Source organism: Populus trichocarpa, chromosome 6 (assembly GCF_000002775.5).
Source record: "Populus trichocarpa isolate Nisqually-1 chromosome 6, P.trichocarpa_v4.1, whole genome shotgun sequence".
Taxonomy (NCBI): Eukaryota; Viridiplantae; Streptophyta; class Magnoliopsida; order Malpighiales; family Salicaceae; genus Populus; species Populus trichocarpa.
Genome location: NC_037290.2, coordinates 19,375,091 through 19,394,074, shown reverse-complemented (window position 1 = coordinate 19,394,074; position 18,984 = coordinate 19,375,091). Strand labels below are relative to the sequence as shown.

Here is an 18,984-nt window from a genome sequence, read left to right as displayed (position 1 = left end):
TGGTCTCTTTAACATAGAAATTCAATTGGTAATGATGATTTGGTAGTTGGACAACCTTTCAACACTAAAGATGATTTAATAAATGTTGTTAAGTCACTCATTGTACATTTACTTAATATCGAGTTTAACATTTAAACTCATCATTTATTCAATTATAATGTGTTCAAGCACTTGGATGTCAATGGTATTTGTATGAGGGATATCATAAAAGGTACTTATATTGTTGCGAGCATATAAAAAGAAATTAAATTGCACTATAAGTTTAAAATTTCTTACTATAAGACATGAGTTGCAAAATAAAAGATTCTTGAGCAAATGTTTGGTACACATGAGGACTCATTTGAAATGTTACCTAGATTGTTGTTGGCAATACAAGAATTAAATCCTAGAACAATTATTGAGTGACTTCATAATAAACAACTTGATAATTGAGGGGTTCAAGTTTTGCAGGTCAATTATGAAGCTTCCAAGCATAATGTTGATGCATGGTTTGATAATATGGACAGTAATAATCTAAAATAGAAAGAATGATTGGAGTATGAACTAAAAGAAAGATAGACACTATCTTATAATAGGGGTCATCGATATGACAATATGACAACAAATCTTTCTGAATCTTTCAATCATGTTTTGAAAGGTGCATATAATTTTATTGTTTTTGCTTTAGTCTAATTGACATTATTTTGGACAAATGCGTATTTTGTTACATGAAAAGTGAATGCATATGACTATATTATACGTGGGATATTATGGCCTTTAATTGTTCAACTGAAATTAGATGCCAACATACCTAGATATTTAAATCATATTATAGTATTGTTCAATATTGATAATGATATTTTTCAAGTTCACACCTCTCATAAATCAGGTGTCCAAAAAAAAAAGTATGATGAATATTTAAATTGGCTCAAGAAATATGCACATGTGGTAAATAATAGAGTTCTCATAGACCTTATTTACACATTCTTGCATATTGTGTAGAAAATCATTTTACTGTTACCTAGTATGCTGACTTGCATTATAATGTTCAGATGTAAAAAAACACATATAAGACTTTATCCCATCCTTTACCCTACAAATTAAATTGGAGTGAATATATTGGTTATCGAGTTTACCTAGACCCTTCTAGATGAAAAATCAATCGGGTTGTATAACTAAATGAAAAAAAAAAAAGGCATTCCCAATATAGATATGGAATATGCAGTCAAACAGGGCATAATAAAATAACATATGAATATAGACAACATATACATCTAATTATTACAAAGTTATCATGTTACTTTTTTTATTTATTATTGTTTCAAATGTGATGTTATGTATCATATCTTATTTTGTATTTTATTATGGTGATGTTAAAAAATATTTGTTTTATTGGTCACTTGGTTAGGATGCCACGTACATGAGTTGCTTTTTCATATGCATGTAGATGTAAAGTTTCTCAATACATGGATCTCGGTTTGGTTGACCCTTCTAGATTATAGGAGTTGCATCAATCAAAAGCCATATAGAATGAGAATATTAGTTGTTTTTATATCATAAAAAAATAAAAATATTATGCTAATTATAATAAAATATTCACCATATATCCTATAAATCATGTTAATACATTTAATAATTTTTTTGGTTTCGCAGGATTTAGGTAAGATGTATTTTTAATTCCATAAGTTGATATCGTTTCTAGATCTTGTGATCCCACTCATTATGCAAGTGAGTTTTTATTGCATTACCCATTTAGAGCGTATCAATAAGGATTATGACTTGCTCAATGCATTTATTAAGAGATGGAGATGAGAGACTCATACATTCCATCTTCGAGTAGGTAAGAGGACACTTATATTATAGGATGTTGTTTTTCTACCTGGCTTGCCTATAGATGGTCGAGAACTTACTGTTATGGGTATTTAAAATAAGGTTGCTTTATACGAGTGTGCATTCAGATGAGCACCCCCTCCTAAGATGTTTAAGGGGAATACTTTATGTATGAGATGACTTTAGGATAATTTCTCTAAATTACTTGCTCATGTTGATGACAAGATCCTATGATGGTATTTTAATACGGACTAATAGTGCAATTAATATATTAATTGATCTAATATGGATTTTAAGTTATTTTTTTTGTTGTACAGGTATGCTAGAGTATACATACTTCATATATTTAATAACAAACTCTTCACGGATCTCAACGGAATGTGTGTGCCATTATTATACCTACCATTGTTGAATGACTTCGACTTCATTCCACTTGTATAGTTGGGGCTTAGATATCCTTTTATATTTGTATATGCACCTGCGTCAAGTAAGCTTGGAAAAAACAAAGCAAGTTGGATGATGTTTGCTATTTTTACAAGTTAAACGATGTACAAGGTTTTTTGTATTTGTATTTTTCGAGCAATAGTTGAGTTGATTACTAATCATTGTTTCCCCCCATATAACTATGGTCATAGGAGCATCTCCACTTGGGGTGTCCCCGAATTAAGTCGAAACCTGATATGTTTGTTCATGTTTTGGAGGTAGAGTTGCGACTTCCATTAGCATACAAGTAATATGTTGTTAATGTAATCTTCAAACTAAGAATAATTTTTATTTTAACATTATTTAATAAGTTCATTGGTTTTTTTATTAACAAATGGTGTGATAGTAGGTACTTTGAAAATAATCCAACACATGTTTTGTTATTTTATCATAATGAGTTATATAAATATTAGTCTAACCAAGTATGTTATAGTAAATTGCAATGTTGATGTTAAAATTAGTTGATGTTGGAAATTGTTTGGGATAAATTGCATTATTGATGTTGGAAAATATTAAGAACTGCATTGTTTATATTTAAAAATATTAGGATAAATTGCATTATTGATAAATTGCATTATTGATGTTGGAAAATATTGAGAATTGCATTGTTTATATTTAAAAATGTTAGGATAAATTGCATTATTGATAAATTGCATTATTTAAAAATATGACAATAAATTGCATTGTTAATGTTGAAATGTGTTGTGTGGAATTCTTATCCAGAAGATTATCTATTAGTTGCATTGTTGATGTTGAGAAATTTCAGGAACTAATTGCATTTTTTTTTATGATGGATAATGTTTGGATAAATTACATTGTTGATGTTGAAATAAGTTGTGTGGAATCCTTATTTAGAAGATGATATGTTAGTTGCTCATGTTATATGTATAATGACCAATGACTTATGAATAATAGTGGTCCCCCTCATATTTTTTGCTTGTTGAGATTTATTGTTCGAATTGTATGATAGGACAATTCAACTTCTAGCAATACATTCCATATGACATAGATATCAGTGATAAATTGCATGTCATTAGTCATTCAGGTAGGCACATTGATTATAATTGGATGATCCACCATTTACAGTACATATCAATGTAGAAAGTATAAAGAGATGTAATCTTCAGAGGGGTGTATTTTGTAATTTTCAAGGAGGAATATATAGATTAGTACTTGGATATAACACGTTTAGTCATTCCACCAAACTTAGCTTATATTCCTCCACACGAGAAGATAGAGTATAAGTCACATGTATGTTGGATTCAAAATATTGTAAGTATTTGTTACTTTTTATATGTAATATGTGATAACCAAAATGTTTTACTTATGAATTAATAAATGTATTTGCTTAGTATTAGATTGGTTTGTTGTTATATGAAACATATCATGGTTGATCTTCATGATCTTGAAGATGATGATGAACTTTCTTATTATTATGTATCTTTTTGGCTCAAGACATGTCACATTATACTTGAGTTGTTAAGAAAGATATTAAATCTTGATGATGTTGTCTCAAAGGATAAGACCATACAGACAAATGGAAGCCATGCTTTTGATAAAACTGACCAACCACTCGTCATCACAAATATAGATAGACTCATATATTGAGAGAACATTTATATTGTGTTATTTTCTTTAGTTATGAAGTTTTTTTTATTACTTTTGTAAAGTTATTTTGGCCAATTATTAGGTTGATTTTAATACTATCTTATATTTTATGAATTTTCATATTTATTTTTGGATAAACAGAATTAAAATTTTTTAATTTATAGATGAACATGTGAAAATCACAAACATGTTTTTTATAATTTCAAATAAGATATTTATATGTTAAAAAAGACACATTGTTCTATTCTATTATCCACAAAATTAATTATTTTTATAATTAATAAATAAAAAAATATTATACAAATTACCTTTATAAGTACAAAAAAAAAAATCAATGTTAAAATATCACAATTATAATTAACAAATAAAAACAACATTATTAATTAGATTTTTTATTGGACTTTCTCCTATTTCCTTTGCTTTTTTCACCACCATGTTGAAATATTGATTTTGAGTTTTGGATTACACTCATGGATTTAAGTTTAGAGGTTATGAAATCGAAGTTTGAATGTAAAAATTTAGGGTTTTAAAATTTAGGATTGTTAGAGATTATGGAATTGGGTTCGGAGTTATTGAGTTGGGGGTTATGGATTTTCCAACAACACAACGTGCTTCTTCGCGAACAATTTTTTTTTATAAATAATCCGCTTAACAAGCCACCGTACAACGTTTTTTTTAAACTATAAAGAAGCTTTATTATTACAGGCACTGTTTCTTTATCTTTCTTCTCTTGTTTTCTTTTAGTAACCCTTTTCTAGGCAATCAGAAAAGGCGATAGGAGAAATGGAAAGAGAGGAAAAAGAGCTGGAAGATGAAATCAAGTTGGCTGGATATGCACTTCTTTCATCTCCATCTTCCGTTTCACAACTCCTTCTTTTGCTTGAGGTAATTTTTTTTCCTTTTATCATCTCTCCACTTTACTCTTTCTCTCCTGTAATTTTTTTTTTGGAGTAATAAAGGGTGTGTTTTAGGGTTTCTGTTTTCTAAGTAATTGAGCTTTTTTATTAAATTAAATTTTCTGTTTCTGCCAACATTTTGTTATGTGGGTGGGAAATAAATTACAACTATCTTGAATCGGCTAGAGTCTGCTCTTTTTTAGGAGGTGTTTTTTTTTTAGTTTGTTTAATGAAACTTAGGTGTGACTATATCAGATTAATTTGGTTCGACTTCAATGTGCGGGTGCATCTTCTTGTAAGCTTTGGTTTGGTTGATATTATAAACTTTTCTTTTCCAATTTTGCACTGCATTTCTTTTAAAGTTACAAGGGTGTTCTGAGGTTGATGTTGCATGTACACTTTAATTTTGGGTTTTGAGTCCAACTTGAAGTAAAATAAAGTTCTTGAAATGGAATTGGTTGAAGTTTGTCCTGCTGTGGTTATGCCAATATTCAGTTTGAATGCAATCTAGAATACGTTTTGGACTTCTTTTGGTTATTTGACTGTCAATAATTTTGATCAACCTGAGGTTCCTAGTAATCTTGTTGATTATCCGACTTGTACTGGGAAATGTCACACAATACTTAAAAGTTAAATGTCTCAACCTCCGAGGTGAAGATGTCGGTTGGAGTGTTTTATCTATTACCCTCTATTTACTATCTGTTAAGCTCAATTCTTCTTGTCTCTCTCTGTTTAAATGCAGATGCAAATGCATTGTCTCATTCATTTTCCTTTTGTTTTCTTTTCCTTTTTCTTAGAAACTTGAGGATTGTTTAAAGAGAGTGAATCAGTCTCCTTCCAAATCAATGCAAAGGGCAGTAGAGCTTGCAATGAAGGCACTTATGGCCAAAGAACTTTTGAATCATTCGGATGTGGATGTGAAAGTTTCTGTTGCATCATGCTTCAATCATATTTTAATAATAACGGCACAAACTTTTTCATATGATGATGAACAAATGAAGGTACCTACCCCTTTACGTGTCTCATGTTTCTATTTCCAAAGGGACTAAGAATTTATTTGGTGCATGATTGTAATTGCATAGTCTTGTGCATACGCCAAGATACTTTAAACTGACTGTGTTTTCAATTTTCATAGTCTTGTGTATGTGTACTTTGCTTTTACGTGTTTTATCTAACATTGGATTGTTTTACAGGAAATTTTACAGCTGATTGTAGCTTCATTTGAAAATATATCTGACACCTCAAGCCCTTCATACCATAAAAGGGTTTTGATTCTAGAAAAGTTTGCAAATGTCAGATCATGCGTTTTGATGGTGGATCTTCAATGTTATTCCTTGATCATAGAGATGTTTAAACATTTTTTGACAAATATAAGGTGAGATTGACCGAGTGCAAATTTTTTCTTTTTCAGTCAACTTGTCTCAGCTAATTCTCGAGTAAATTAGTTTTGTTACTTTTTCAGCTTTTGTTCAGGTGGTCTTCGATCTTTTATATTTTGTCACATATAGTTGGTTTTAAATAATTAGGACTTGAATGCTATTTTGTTTTCCATCTGTTTTTGGAACACACTAAGTAATCCACTCATGAAGCATAGCTTGTTGGCAATGATTCATATTGCAATGCTTTTTTTTGTCACTCTTCATGCTTCTGTTACTTAAGAATTGTATCCTTTATTATAAACCTTCTGGTCCGTCTTTCGGTTGTACTATGCTTGCTGAACCAAAAAAGGCAGATATGCAGATTTCCAAAAGTATCAATGAGTTTTTCCCCCTTCATGGGAAATAATGTATCAGTTGCATGTGCTTGATTTTATTTAAGTATGATAGTATGCCAATAAATCTGAGTGTTTCATGGAAAAGATTGTAACTCACAAGTGTATAATGCATTTCTTTTTCATAGCATGGATTATAATTGTTGAACTGAATGTGCACATTTTTTAGGGAACACCATCCTGACATTGTATATTCATCTATGGGGCTAATTATGATTATAATCTTGGACGAAATTAAAGAGATCCCATTGGAGATTGTCAACCTCCTTTTGGACTGTATAAGAAACAGAAACCAGGTGAATATATAATCAACTTTTTTTTTTCTTTTTTCCTGTCAAACTCGTATAGATGCTTTATTATTAAATGATTAGGTATTTTTTTCTTTTCTTTTTTCACCAGGATGTTTTGCCTATTGCACAAAAGCTTGGAGAGAGAATATTTGAAAATTGTGGATCAAAGCTTGCTCCCTACATGCCTCAGGCAAATTATTGTGGCCAGACACATATTAGGGGCAAGCTGCAGGATTCAGGAAGTCATACTGAGGTTGTTGTATTTATCTCATTTCACATGAAAATAGGATCACTTTAATCAGTAGGATTCACAATACATTCTCCTTGCAGCTAGTTGTGAAGGATAACAGTGATAGAGGAGAAGGCTGTGGATATCAGGTTTTTGAAGAGGGGAATAGAGAGGAAAGCAGAAAGATCAAAGAAAATGCTCCCTACGTGCCTCAGGCAAATTATTGTGGCCAGACACATATTAGGGGCAAGCTGCAGGATTCAGGAAGTCATACTGAGGTTGTTGTATTTATCTCATTTCACATGAAAATAGGATCACTTTAATCAGTAGGATTCACCATACATTCTCCTTGCAGCTAGTTGTGAAGGATAACAGTGATAGAGGAGAAGGCTGTGGATATCAGGTTTTTGAAAAAGAGGGGAATAGAGAGGAAAGCAGAAAGATCAAAGAAAAGGATTTCAAAGAGAAGACACTTAAAGAGGAAGGTGAGATTTTCCTAAGGGAGTTTATGAAACAGAAGAGAAGTAGAAAAGGGGTCAAAACGAAGCAGAAGGTTAGCGTTCCACAATTTTTTCCTTGCTTCTTAGAAATCTAAATTTTGTAACGTGACCATTGTCATAGTTGCTGGGAAGAGTTTTTCTGGCTGCGTGATTTTTCTGTTAAATTACTTTATAAGTGTGAAGCAAGGCATTTGAGTTTTACAGTCCAGTTGGATTTACAATGCATTTACTTCACAGCCAGTTGTGAAGGAGAAGAATGATGGAGAAGAAGGCAGCGAAAAGCAGGTTTTTGGAGAGGAGAATAGCAAGGAAGACAGAAAGGAGAAAATCAATAGAGAAGAAGGTTGTAAAGAGCAGGGTTTTCAAGAGGACCATAGTGAGGAAGGCAAGAAGGCCAAAAAGAAGGTTTTCAAAGAGAAGAAAAGTCAAAAGGAAGGTGTACATTTCCTAAGGGAGCGTGTGAGAAGTAGAGAAAGGGTAAGAAAAGACCAGATGCTTAGTATTCCAATTGATGTTGCCTTCTTCGCCTCTTGATTGTATTTTGTAATGTGATTTCTCTTGCCTCATGATTTACTGGAGCAGTTCTTTGTTGCTGATATTCTTGTTTAATAAAGTTTTTCCTTTTCTTTTTGCAGGGTAAACGAGAACTTAAGTTTGAGGGAAAACAAGCCATGGACACTAAGTGCAGTCAGCGGAAAATGCATGAGTTTCTTTCAAACTTAAAGGGGAAGAAGAGAAGCATAATTGAAAATTCAATCTTCTCTGCCTTCCTTGATATTCCTAGATGCCCCATTAATCGCAATCTGGCAGCAGCTCTTATTGAATGCTATGATTCTGAAAAGGATGCATTTATTGTAGCAGGCCAGTCACTCAAGTTCTGTGGCAAAGAAATTGAGAAATGCATTGGACTCAGCTTTGAAGGGAAAAGGGTGGACATGAATATTTTGGGAGGGCATATTGATACTCAAATTATATGGAAGTACTTTGAAATAGTGAATGGAAATGCAAGAATCAAAGAGAAGTCAACAGATGCCAGTAACGAAAAGGATGATGGAGAACTCAAAAGTTCCTTTTTGATACCTGAAAGTTTGCTTCTGCAAAAACTAAACCTGATGAGTGTCGATGGAAAAGGGGAAGCTGAGGACTTCCTTCGTCTATCCATTATATACATGTTCAATATATATTTCTTTCCATCCGCTTCCAAATATATATATTGGTGGCCGCTCAAATTCCTGGAAAATCTACATGATTTTGGCTCATATGCTTGGGGACGGGCTGCATATGACTATTTACATATATCTCTAGAAAAAGCAGCAAGCAAGTTGGCATGTCAGAACAAATTCTACGTGTCCTTGAATGCATGTGTTCCATTGTTGCAGGTATAATGGTATTATTGACTAAAAGTTAGGCGTAATTGTTATTTTTTGGATTTCACATGTTTCTTTTGAATTTTTCTTAGACACTGGCAACGGAACGGATCAGCAAGTTGCAAGTCCTAGCTCCTCCAACAAACCTAAATCCATCTGTGCTCAATTATACTAAGAATGAGAGTAGGTCATTCGATACAATCCAAAAGGTGTTGGCCAAGCTGCAACCTGATGAGGTAATATGGCAGCAAAAGCAATAATGATTTGTCAAAACTAGTCATAATATTCAATTCCAACCACAACTCTTTTATATAATTGCTCAAAATAATGTCACTATAGTTACGTCTTGCATTCTCTTTTCAATTTACCATGTAAAGAAAATCAAAGTTTTAATTGTTTCTTGCTGAGATATATAGATCAAGAAATGCAAGGATTGTGAAGGTGTCAAGAACAGTACTCGGTTGCAAGGAGGAGCCAATGTGAAGAGCACAAAAAGGCAGAAAACTCAAAATGAAGAGGAGGATGGGTTGGTAATTACGATATAGCTCTTGCAGTTCATGATCTGCAGCAAAATTAAATAGTGTCTAACTGTACTTCATGATCTGCAGCAAAATGAAATAGTGTCTAACTGTACTTCATGATCTGCAGCAAAATGAAATAGTGTCTAACTGTACTGTGTTGGTAGGGAGAGATAACATGGGCCTTATTATTTAAACTCACTTTTATTTATTATTGTCATATATTAATATATCTCTTTTTTCTTTTTTATGTCTGAAAGATACGAACATTTTACCATTCGTTTTTTTCTTTTTTGGAAGACCATTTGGCATTAGCCAAAATTAGCATTACATTAAAATTACAATTACAAAAAAAAAAAAAAAACCTAAAACAGAACCCAGATGACACTTTATGCACTACAGTGTTTTTTTTGTCATTACTTTTTGTATTTTTTGCTATTTCATCCTTGCACTTGCTTGATGTTTGTATCGATTTATATATTATTATCTGCTTTTATTTGCATTCTATTGTAAAAGCGAGGTTCTTAGGAGTGTTCGAGGTTCTTAGGAGTGTTCTATCAGTTAATTGAAGACCAATTTTATATAAAATAAAATTAATTCATTGCTGAGAAAAAAATTAAAAGAACAAGGATAAAAATTAAAAAAATAGAAGTTTTATTTTTACTGTTGAAGAGATGCGGAAAACTATAGTTTTGATCCTTGATGTTTTAAAATTTCACATTTATATTTTATCTTTATTGTTTAAATTTTTTATGTTTAGGTCCTAAATTGTATTTTATTTGTGCTTTGATCCTTGTATATTGAGAGATAAGATAAAAGGTCACTGAAAAAGGAAAAGAAAAAAAAATGTTTTGTTGTCCACATTTTAATAATAACAAGAAACTGATTTTGATTTCATTTGATGAAATTGAATTTGATTTTGTAACTTAGATGTGTTATAATTAAAAATATAATGGGTTATTTTAATGGGCACCAAAAACATTTTATAAATATTATTAAGTTAGAAATTTTGGGAAAATTGATTTTTTTATGAAATTGATAAAATCAATATTATTCTATATACATTTCATAAGGAATAAATAATTATTTTTAGATGTATCGAGATTTACTTGAATGGTTGTATACGCAAGATTATCTTCAAAGAGTTGCGAGTTTTATTAATTTTGTACTTTTTAATATGAAGAATATTAGTGCAAATGAAATTAGATGTCCATGTGTGAAGTATGAGAACAATAAATTCCACCATAAAGATATTGTAATGATGCATCTATTTAAAAAGGGTTTGTCAAGAAATACTTATGCTGATTTGCACACAAAGAACTCTGTAAAACCCTATGCTTTTATTGTAAGAAGTATAATACAATATAAATAGTATTTTTTTAGAAGGTCTAAAATAAAAAAGAAAGAAAGACTGAAATGGTTAAAGAAAAGAGGATTAGGGCCGAATGTTAGAGATGGAAATTAAAATGGGGGAGTAAAATGAATTTAAGAAAAATAAGAGACAAAATTAAAATAATAATAATAGAATAACAAAAAGTAATGACCTCTCTTGTAAAGAGAGAAACGGTCACCTTAAATAAAAGGGAGAAGGGGAAGGGAGAACTTTTTGTGACTTTTTAATTCTAAGAGCGAACAAATCAGAAAAGGAAATTGAGAGAAACATAGAAAGAGATTAGTAGTAAAAACATTACTTAAGCAGGAATTCAAGGAAATTAAAGAAAAGTAGGAAGAATTGGAGAAGAAGGGAAATAAATAAAGAAAGTGATCCTTTATATTTAAGATTCATTGGTAAGGTGTCTTGATATCCTTATTCTCTTATTTTTCTTAAACTTGAAGAAAAAGAGAAAAGCCCCAATTTGTTTTAAAAAAATTAGGGTTCATGTAAATTGAAAAAACCTTAGTGATTTGGTAAAGATTTCATGAAATAAAATTGTAATAAGAAGTATTTAGAAGAAATAAACAACAAATTAAAGAAAAATTCAAGGGTAGAAACCCTAATTAGGTTTGGCTCATTAGGGAAAACTTTATGTGTAATCTTTGCTTGAATTTATGCATGATTATTGTGGTACAAACATCAAGGATGTGATAAACTTAAGTTTAGGCATGAAAACTAGATGGAAAAATAGTTGAATTCTTTAATTCTAAGGTTTTGAATAATATTGGAGAAACTCATGTTTCTATAAGAAACAATAAAATTTTATGATTATGGAATAAAATTAAGGGTAATCTTGTGGAAGAATTGAGAAGAAACCTTTAGGGAGGAAGATGAAGGGTTTTGGCCACAATGAGTTTTGCAAGGGAAAGAGGGATTTGTAGTATTTGAGTGTATGTCCTTTAAGAATTCATCATTTGGTGTGTTAAGTATGTAACTTGAATGAGTAAGAAATGATTTTGAAAGGAAAACTCAAGAATTTTAAGGATGAAGGTTTTAGCTAGAGAAAGAAAGAAGAAAAAATCTTCTGGAAATGGACTAGCCATTTTGAGAAACGGCTAGACCGTTTTGGTTATTGTCTAATTTTAGTTGGTTTTGTGTTTTGTTTTGTTTTGTTTTGTTCATTTAGATTTGTTTAAAGGAGATGAAAATTATTTGATTTAATTTAATATAATAAGTGTGCTTAATGATGATGACTGAAACACTTAATCTGAAGTAATGTATACACATATAGCCTAATAAGGACTGTTATAATAGCTTAAATTTTATCAATTAATGGCTGTCTTGGCACCCTAAGTTATTAAAAACAAGGGCTTAAGAAGCAACTTTGATTGAGAAAGACTTTAAAAACTTTTTAATGGTAAAAAAAAAATCTAATATAGGGCTATTGTGATAGCCCTATTACAGGAGGCAAGGGGGGTTATTTTAGGCATCCCAAAACTTAATTATCTTGGAAAAGATGAGTGATTTTTATGTGAAGAAAAAAACATAATATATGTGTGCATGAAATTAGCCTACATGATAATATTTCTTATGTTGAAAAGTTAAGTATTGGAAATCTAGAGCTTAATATGTGATAATGTAAGGGCATAAGTATTAATGAGTAATAAGTATTCAAATTGTTAAAATATTAAGAAGTAAATTGCTAATATTTAAGGACTAAATTTGATATAAGACCTTATGTGAGGCATCAGCTGTGCGACCCTAGACTAGCGGGTCAAGACTAGTAAGAGGATGTGAAAACCTGGCTAAATCTTTTCTAAAAAAAAATAAAATAAGTTTATTTTTAGTTGAGAAATAAATTGGATTAAGTTAGATGAAATAAAATTAGATAATTGAAGAGGCAAAATTGGATAAAAGAAAAAGTCACAAAGCATAAAGTAATTAGAGTTAAATGAGGTGGAACAAAAAAGAATTAAATATAAATGAGGGGTCAATGTGTAATTAATGGAAAATTAGGGTATAAGTACCCATTCTTTCTCCACCTAGCCGACAATTTACATGAGAAAAGGGGGGGATTATGATATTTTCTTCCAAATTCTTGCAAAACTCAACCAAAAGAAGAGATATTAGGGTGTTTAAAGCTCATCTAAGGAATTAAAAAGGGGAGATTAAGGGTTTTGGGTGAGCTTTGGAGAGTAAATTAAGGGCTGGGGTTTCGAAAAAAAAGAGAGGGAAAAAAGGGCATTGAAGGGGGCTTGATTTCCTAAGCTTCCAACACTTGAAAAATCATCCATTTAAGGCAAGAAATATCTTTAAATAGATTAATTGCATTGGATTTGAGTTTTTGTTAATAAATTGTGAATGTTATGCTTTTGTGAGGATGAAATTGTATTGATTATGTAATGAATGAATGTTATTGAGATTAGTTAATGATTATTGGCATGAATTAAGAATAGGTAATGGTTTAATGTAAATAAATAAATAAATTGAAAGGATAAATGCCCCTTATATTGGCTTAGTTTCGCCAAGGGAGAAAAAAAATTAGGTGATTGGAAATTTTTATAAAATTAATTAAGATTGATGAAGATTTTAGGTTAGGTGAATATTGATGAATAGGAAAAGAGAGAAAAAATTAAAAAATATTGGTCATTAAGAAACAAGAGGAAAAATTATTTTGATTATAGAAAAGGAAACCGGTTAACTTGATGAAGAAAAAAATGGAAATGATTAAAAGAAAGGAAATGTACATCGTATATGACTATAATGTGAATACTTGGTACGACGTAAATAAGAATTCAAGATTTATATGAAAAAAAGGAATTGAGTGATATGATGGATGAATATCCAATGATATGTTGATTTTATTAGTACAAGAGAGGCTGTGGGACCTAATCAGCAGCGGGGACCAGCTCACGTGTACAGACATTAGGTAGGTGTTCGACACCTTGTAGGAAAAAATTAGTTAGTTTCTAAATAATGGTTTTATTCTATTGAATCTTTGTCTAGAGTTGTGAATGGAAAGAAAAAGAAATTTTGAAAACTAACTCTCTAGTTAATGAGATTATTGCCCTATTTAATGGGCAATTTGAGAAAAATAACTCCCTGGTAATAGGATTAGTGCCTTATTTAATGGGCGATTTAAAAAAACTAACTCTTTGGTTAATGAGATTAGTACCCTAGTTAGTGGACGATTAAGAAAATTTACTTCCCTTGAGAATGTGATTGATGACCTGGTTATAATGGGCAATTGAAGAAACTAATATATGCATACTAATAAATCTACTTCTTTATTCGATGTTAGGAAGAACATGAAAATTAGTTATAATGACCGTTATCAGCTTTTTAATCAATAATTATTTATCATTACTTTCCATATCTAATGTGATTATATATATATATATATATATATATATATATATATATATATATTTTAGTTCATTAATAAATCATTTACTATTATTCTCTTATTTTACGACATGACAACCTTATGCCCAACACTATGTGAACGTACTATGTTTACTTTTAGCCTACCCCCCCTTTTTTTTTCTCTCTCCATCATCAATATCCAAATTGTGATTCCTAATTGCCCATTCACTTGGATACTAATCTTCATTATCTAAGAGATTATTGATTAAAAAGCTGATAACGGTCATTATAACTAATTTTCATGTTCTTCCTAGCATCGAATAAAGAAGTAGATTTATTAGAAATTAAACCGATGTAACTTGAGAATACTATATTTTGTTGTAATATAATTTTGTAATCAAATCGTTTTTACCTATTGAATTTAATTATGAATGTTGTAATTAAGAAATTTGTCTTTTGTATGCATTATATAAATTGTGATAATTTTGAAGGTTAATCCATTTAAATTTTAGATTCACTTTTAGTTATAATTTAAAATTTGTTAATACTTAATTTTATTGAATGAATGTTGAAGAAAATAAATGTTGGTGTGATAATTAAATTATAGGAGTCTCAGATGGTGGGATAAATGATATTTAGACTACTAGCAAATTGTAAATATGTTGGGTCGATAACTTGATATTGAAAATATAGAGGAAACTCTGCTGAATTTTTAATAGAAATAATAATAATAATATAAAAAAAAATTCAGGTCCTTATAATTAATATCAGTTCAAGAAAATTAGGGTTGTTACAGAGAAACAGGTAGGTGCTTGTCAATCATCCCTTTTAATTTAAAACAATTTATGTAATTTTTTATTTTTAGTATTAAGATAATGATTTGTACATTGTATAAGGATTAATGAAGTCTCGATGTGGTGATTATTTTTAGACAAGTGTCATGTGCATGAAACTGACCACATGAGTGGAGCTTTGATTAATAAGTTGTTATTTATATGATGTTTAAATTGTTGTATGAAAAGCTAACCATATTAGTGGGACTTAGCTTGAGAATGTCGAATTGGGAAAACAAGTACATATGGTTTGTGTGCATGATAGCCAACCACATGTGTGGGTCTAGGGTCAAGGTCCCTTGGAGGGCATGTTGGATGCATTTTTTTATGCATAGGAGTCGGTCACTTTAAATTGTTAACATCAAGTCAGCCATGAAGAAATGAGAACTTGATCATAAAATTAATGTACGAGCCACATGCGTAGGGGTAATGGGTAATTTATAGTCAGTTGCCTGATCGAGATAAGGAAGGTGTTGGACATTCATCTTTAGCATGGAAGCTAAGTGAAACAAATGACTAATTGTTGTTTATCTTAATGAACTTATAAAGAAGGATCATGAAAGGTTAGAAATGATGAACTTTATTGTTAGTCAGTTGCCTGAGCGAGATAAGGAAGGTGTTGGACATTCATCTTTGGCATGGAAGCTAAGTGAAACAAATGACTAATTGTTGTTTATATTAATGAACTTATAAAGAAAGATCATGAAAGGTTAGAAATGATGAACTTTATTGTTAAGTTTACCTTTTGGTATTCTTGTGTGGAAATCATCATTTTGAGTCTAATTTTATATGAATGAGTTAGCTTAGAGATTATGGGCTTATGTGTTAGATGTTGAAATAAAAAGGTTCTGATTTGTGCAATACTACTACTAATTGTTGATAGAGGAAATGTTTATGATAAAGGATATAAAGAAATGAAGTCTATGGAAATTGTGAAAGTTAATTTAACATATGCTTGTTTTGTTAATGTCGTAATGTGATGATATAATTTTTTATTCTGAATTCTTAGTATGCTTAGTTTGATAGGTTTTTCATGTGCTCCTCGAAACTAAATTGACATGATAAACTATTTAGCTGAAGGACTTTTACCAATTTCCATTTAGTTGTAGGATTCCCATATTTTATGATATTCATGTTAGTTCTCGAGAGAATGTGATAAATATAATTGTTGAATTATTAAGGATTATTATTTTATTATGGTGAAGTTGTAATAATGATGATGGATTCATTTTTTTTTCATTATAAATATAATAGTGTGATGTTTTACTATTTCAAGTCCTTCTATTATAATATTGTATCTATGACTGTTTGGTTTGGAAATATATGTGGATGATTATAGATAGTGCTATTGAGTGGGTATAAGTACACCCGATGTTGTGATAAAAACATTTTTCATGATTCTTATGTGTTTTACTATTGGTTATCATATGTGCCCGCATAAAAATTATACAAAGGGGGTGTTATGAACCCTATGTTCCTCATTAAACAATGTTATAAAAGATGATTGACTTAACTTTTAGTTCTATCAACATATATAGGTTTGTTGATAATGATAATAATCTTTATAGGAGTATAGTTATAGATACAATGAGAATGAATTAGGGTTAATCAGGTGAAGGTTTATTCCTTTATATGAAGAACCAAATATAATACAACTAGTTTTTTTGAACTTTAAAAATATTTTGATAAATCATTATGAGATGGTTGCATAACTCATAATAAGTTATCGTCCATTGTATTAGTGTTTACCATTAAGTTAGATTATAGGCTTAATGAAGTAGATTATGATAACATTATTGAATGAGCTAAAACCATGTTACCTGGAAAAAAATGAGGTGAAACATAACTTTTATATTGTAAAATGTATGATGAAATCTCTTAGTCTAAGAAACCAAAAAAATGATATATGTCTAAACTTTTTCATGTTGTACTATGAGAATATGCAAATTTTACCAAGTGTAAAATATATTAGCATGCTCGGTATAAATTCAATAGTGGTAAAGGAAAAACATTAGTCACATATAAAAAACTGAGATACTTTCCAATCACTCCTAGAATGCAAATGTTATGTCTCTAAAGATTGCTGAATACATAACATGACATCATTTAAATGATATGATGAATGAAGTCATGATGCACCCTTCTGATGGTGAAGCTTGGAAGTAGTTTAATAGTGTGCATCCTTATTTTTTAATGGAACCGTAAAATATATGTCTTAGCTTGTGTACAAATAAATTTAATCCATTTGGATAATTTGTGGTACCATATTCTTATTGGCTGGTCATATAAATACTTTATAACTTACCCAGGGATATGTATGGAGCCAGGATTCATTTATTTTCTAAGGTTATTCTTGGTCTTTACAATCCAGGTAGGAATATAAATGTTTGTCTTCAATCGTTGATTAATGAGTTGAATTAATTATAGTAAGTCAGAGCTTTGACATATGATGTCTCAAGGAATCAAAAATTTTAGATGGACATCATTGATGTGGGCTATAAATGATTTTCCCTTGTATGAGATGGTTTTGGGTTGGAGCACATATAGAAAATTAGCTTGTCTATACTATATGGAAAATAATAAGGCTTTTACCTTAATTAATGGTGATAAAGCTTTTTTTTTTTTTGCTTCTAGATGTTCTTGCCAATTTGTCATTGATAGAAAAACAATGGAAAGAGCTTTTTGAAAGGTTTGAAAGGAATATTGCACCGTCAATACTGTTGGGTGAAGAATTGTATAAAGTAGTTTCACAATTGAACTTTTGGTAAGTAAAAGTTTTCTAATTTTGGTGTGACCCACAATTAGGTAAAACATAATATATTTTGAGATTTGTTTTATTAAATGTCATGCATATTGAGAAAAATGTCTTTGACAATACTTTTAACACGATCATGGATTGAAAATGGAAAACTAAGGACAACATGAAAACTAGAATGAATCTAGTTTTGTACTGTGATTGTTAAAATATAGAATTGCTTAATGATGAGTTAAATGTCACAAAGCCTAAAGTCGTCTTTGCCTTAGACAAGGATGCAAAGTTTCTTGTCTATAAATGGCTTAAAAGTTTGCAATTTCTTGATGTATACTTCAAACATAGCTAGATTAATGAATTTATGAGAATGTAGATTGTAAAAAACGAAGGGTCATAATTTTCATGTATTTATGCAAATACTTATTCCAATTGCCTATAAAGATTTATTCCAAAAAAAAGATATGTGATGTATTGATAAAAATTAGTCATTTTTTAGAGATATTTGTTCGAGCAAGTTGCATTTTCATCATATGAAACAACTTGAAACAAATATCATTGACACAATCTACAAAATAATTTTTATTATAAATCTAACATAAAGACCTTTTTTTAGTTAAAAATATAACTTTTCATGATAATTTTTAATTTGAATGAAATAAAATTAATATTCTACAATTAGATTATCACAAATTTAAAATACTAAGATGACTACTATAAACTATGGTTTTTTTTTTTTATGAAAAATAATTATAATCATAATTTATTTCTTAGTTTTTCCGATAAAAATATTTGTTTTTTTTTTCAACAAATGAACACATTTTTCAATTTTTTATTGGAAATTTATTTTTTGAAAAAGTAAAAATATAGAAAAAAAGAAAATTTATTTTTTGTTACTCAACACACATCAAACTTTTTTATAGTAAAAAGAAAAATCCTTTTTTAAACCAATTTTTAAATTTTCTTTCCTTTCCTCTCTAATAAATTGTAGGGTTTGTGGTGGCAAGAGAAATATCTATTGTATTATGTTTATCTTTTTTGAAAACTATAGAAAAGTAAATTCATTTTTTTCCTTGTTCACGTACATGGATTATAAAAAAGGGAACTAATAATTAGTTATTAGTTTAATAAATGTTAATTTAGTTATAACTGTTTTTAGGGTTTTCTATTTTTCAAATTTAATTTAATTT

The 18,984-nt window shown here is 29.9% G+C and overlaps 1 protein-coding gene across 4 annotated transcripts; it reads left to right on the top strand.

Annotated features, from left to right (window-relative positions):
* Positions 1–4,573: 4,573 nt before the first annotated feature.
* On the top strand, positions 4,574–9,721 carry LOC7485299 (sister chromatid cohesion protein PDS5 homolog C). 4 transcript variants are annotated; one of them, XR_008059594.1, is made up of 12 exons: positions 4,581–4,785; positions 5,594–5,797; positions 5,990–6,171; positions 6,737–6,863; positions 6,967–7,110; positions 7,188–7,364; positions 7,442–7,639; positions 7,824–8,063; positions 8,222–8,965; positions 9,046–9,189; positions 9,370–9,588; positions 9,629–9,721. XR_008059594.1 is itself a non-coding variant. In XM_024604356.2 (11 exons), exons 1-11 carry the CDS (start codon positions 4,684–4,686, stop codon positions 9,496–9,498), a joined length of 2,391 nt encoding a protein of 796 aa, XP_024460124.1. In that variant the 5' UTR covers positions 4,581–4,683; the 3' UTR covers positions 9,499–9,721. The 4 variants fall into 4 exon arrangements, 2 of the variants coding, with proteins under 2 accessions (XP_024460124.1, XP_024460128.1); XR_008059595.1 differs by lacking the exon at positions 9,629–9,721 and having other exon boundaries at positions 4,574–4,785; positions 8,222–8,915; positions 9,370–9,519; XM_024604356.2 differs by having other exon boundaries at positions 9,370–9,721.
* Positions 9,722–18,984: the final 9,263 nt, after the last annotated feature.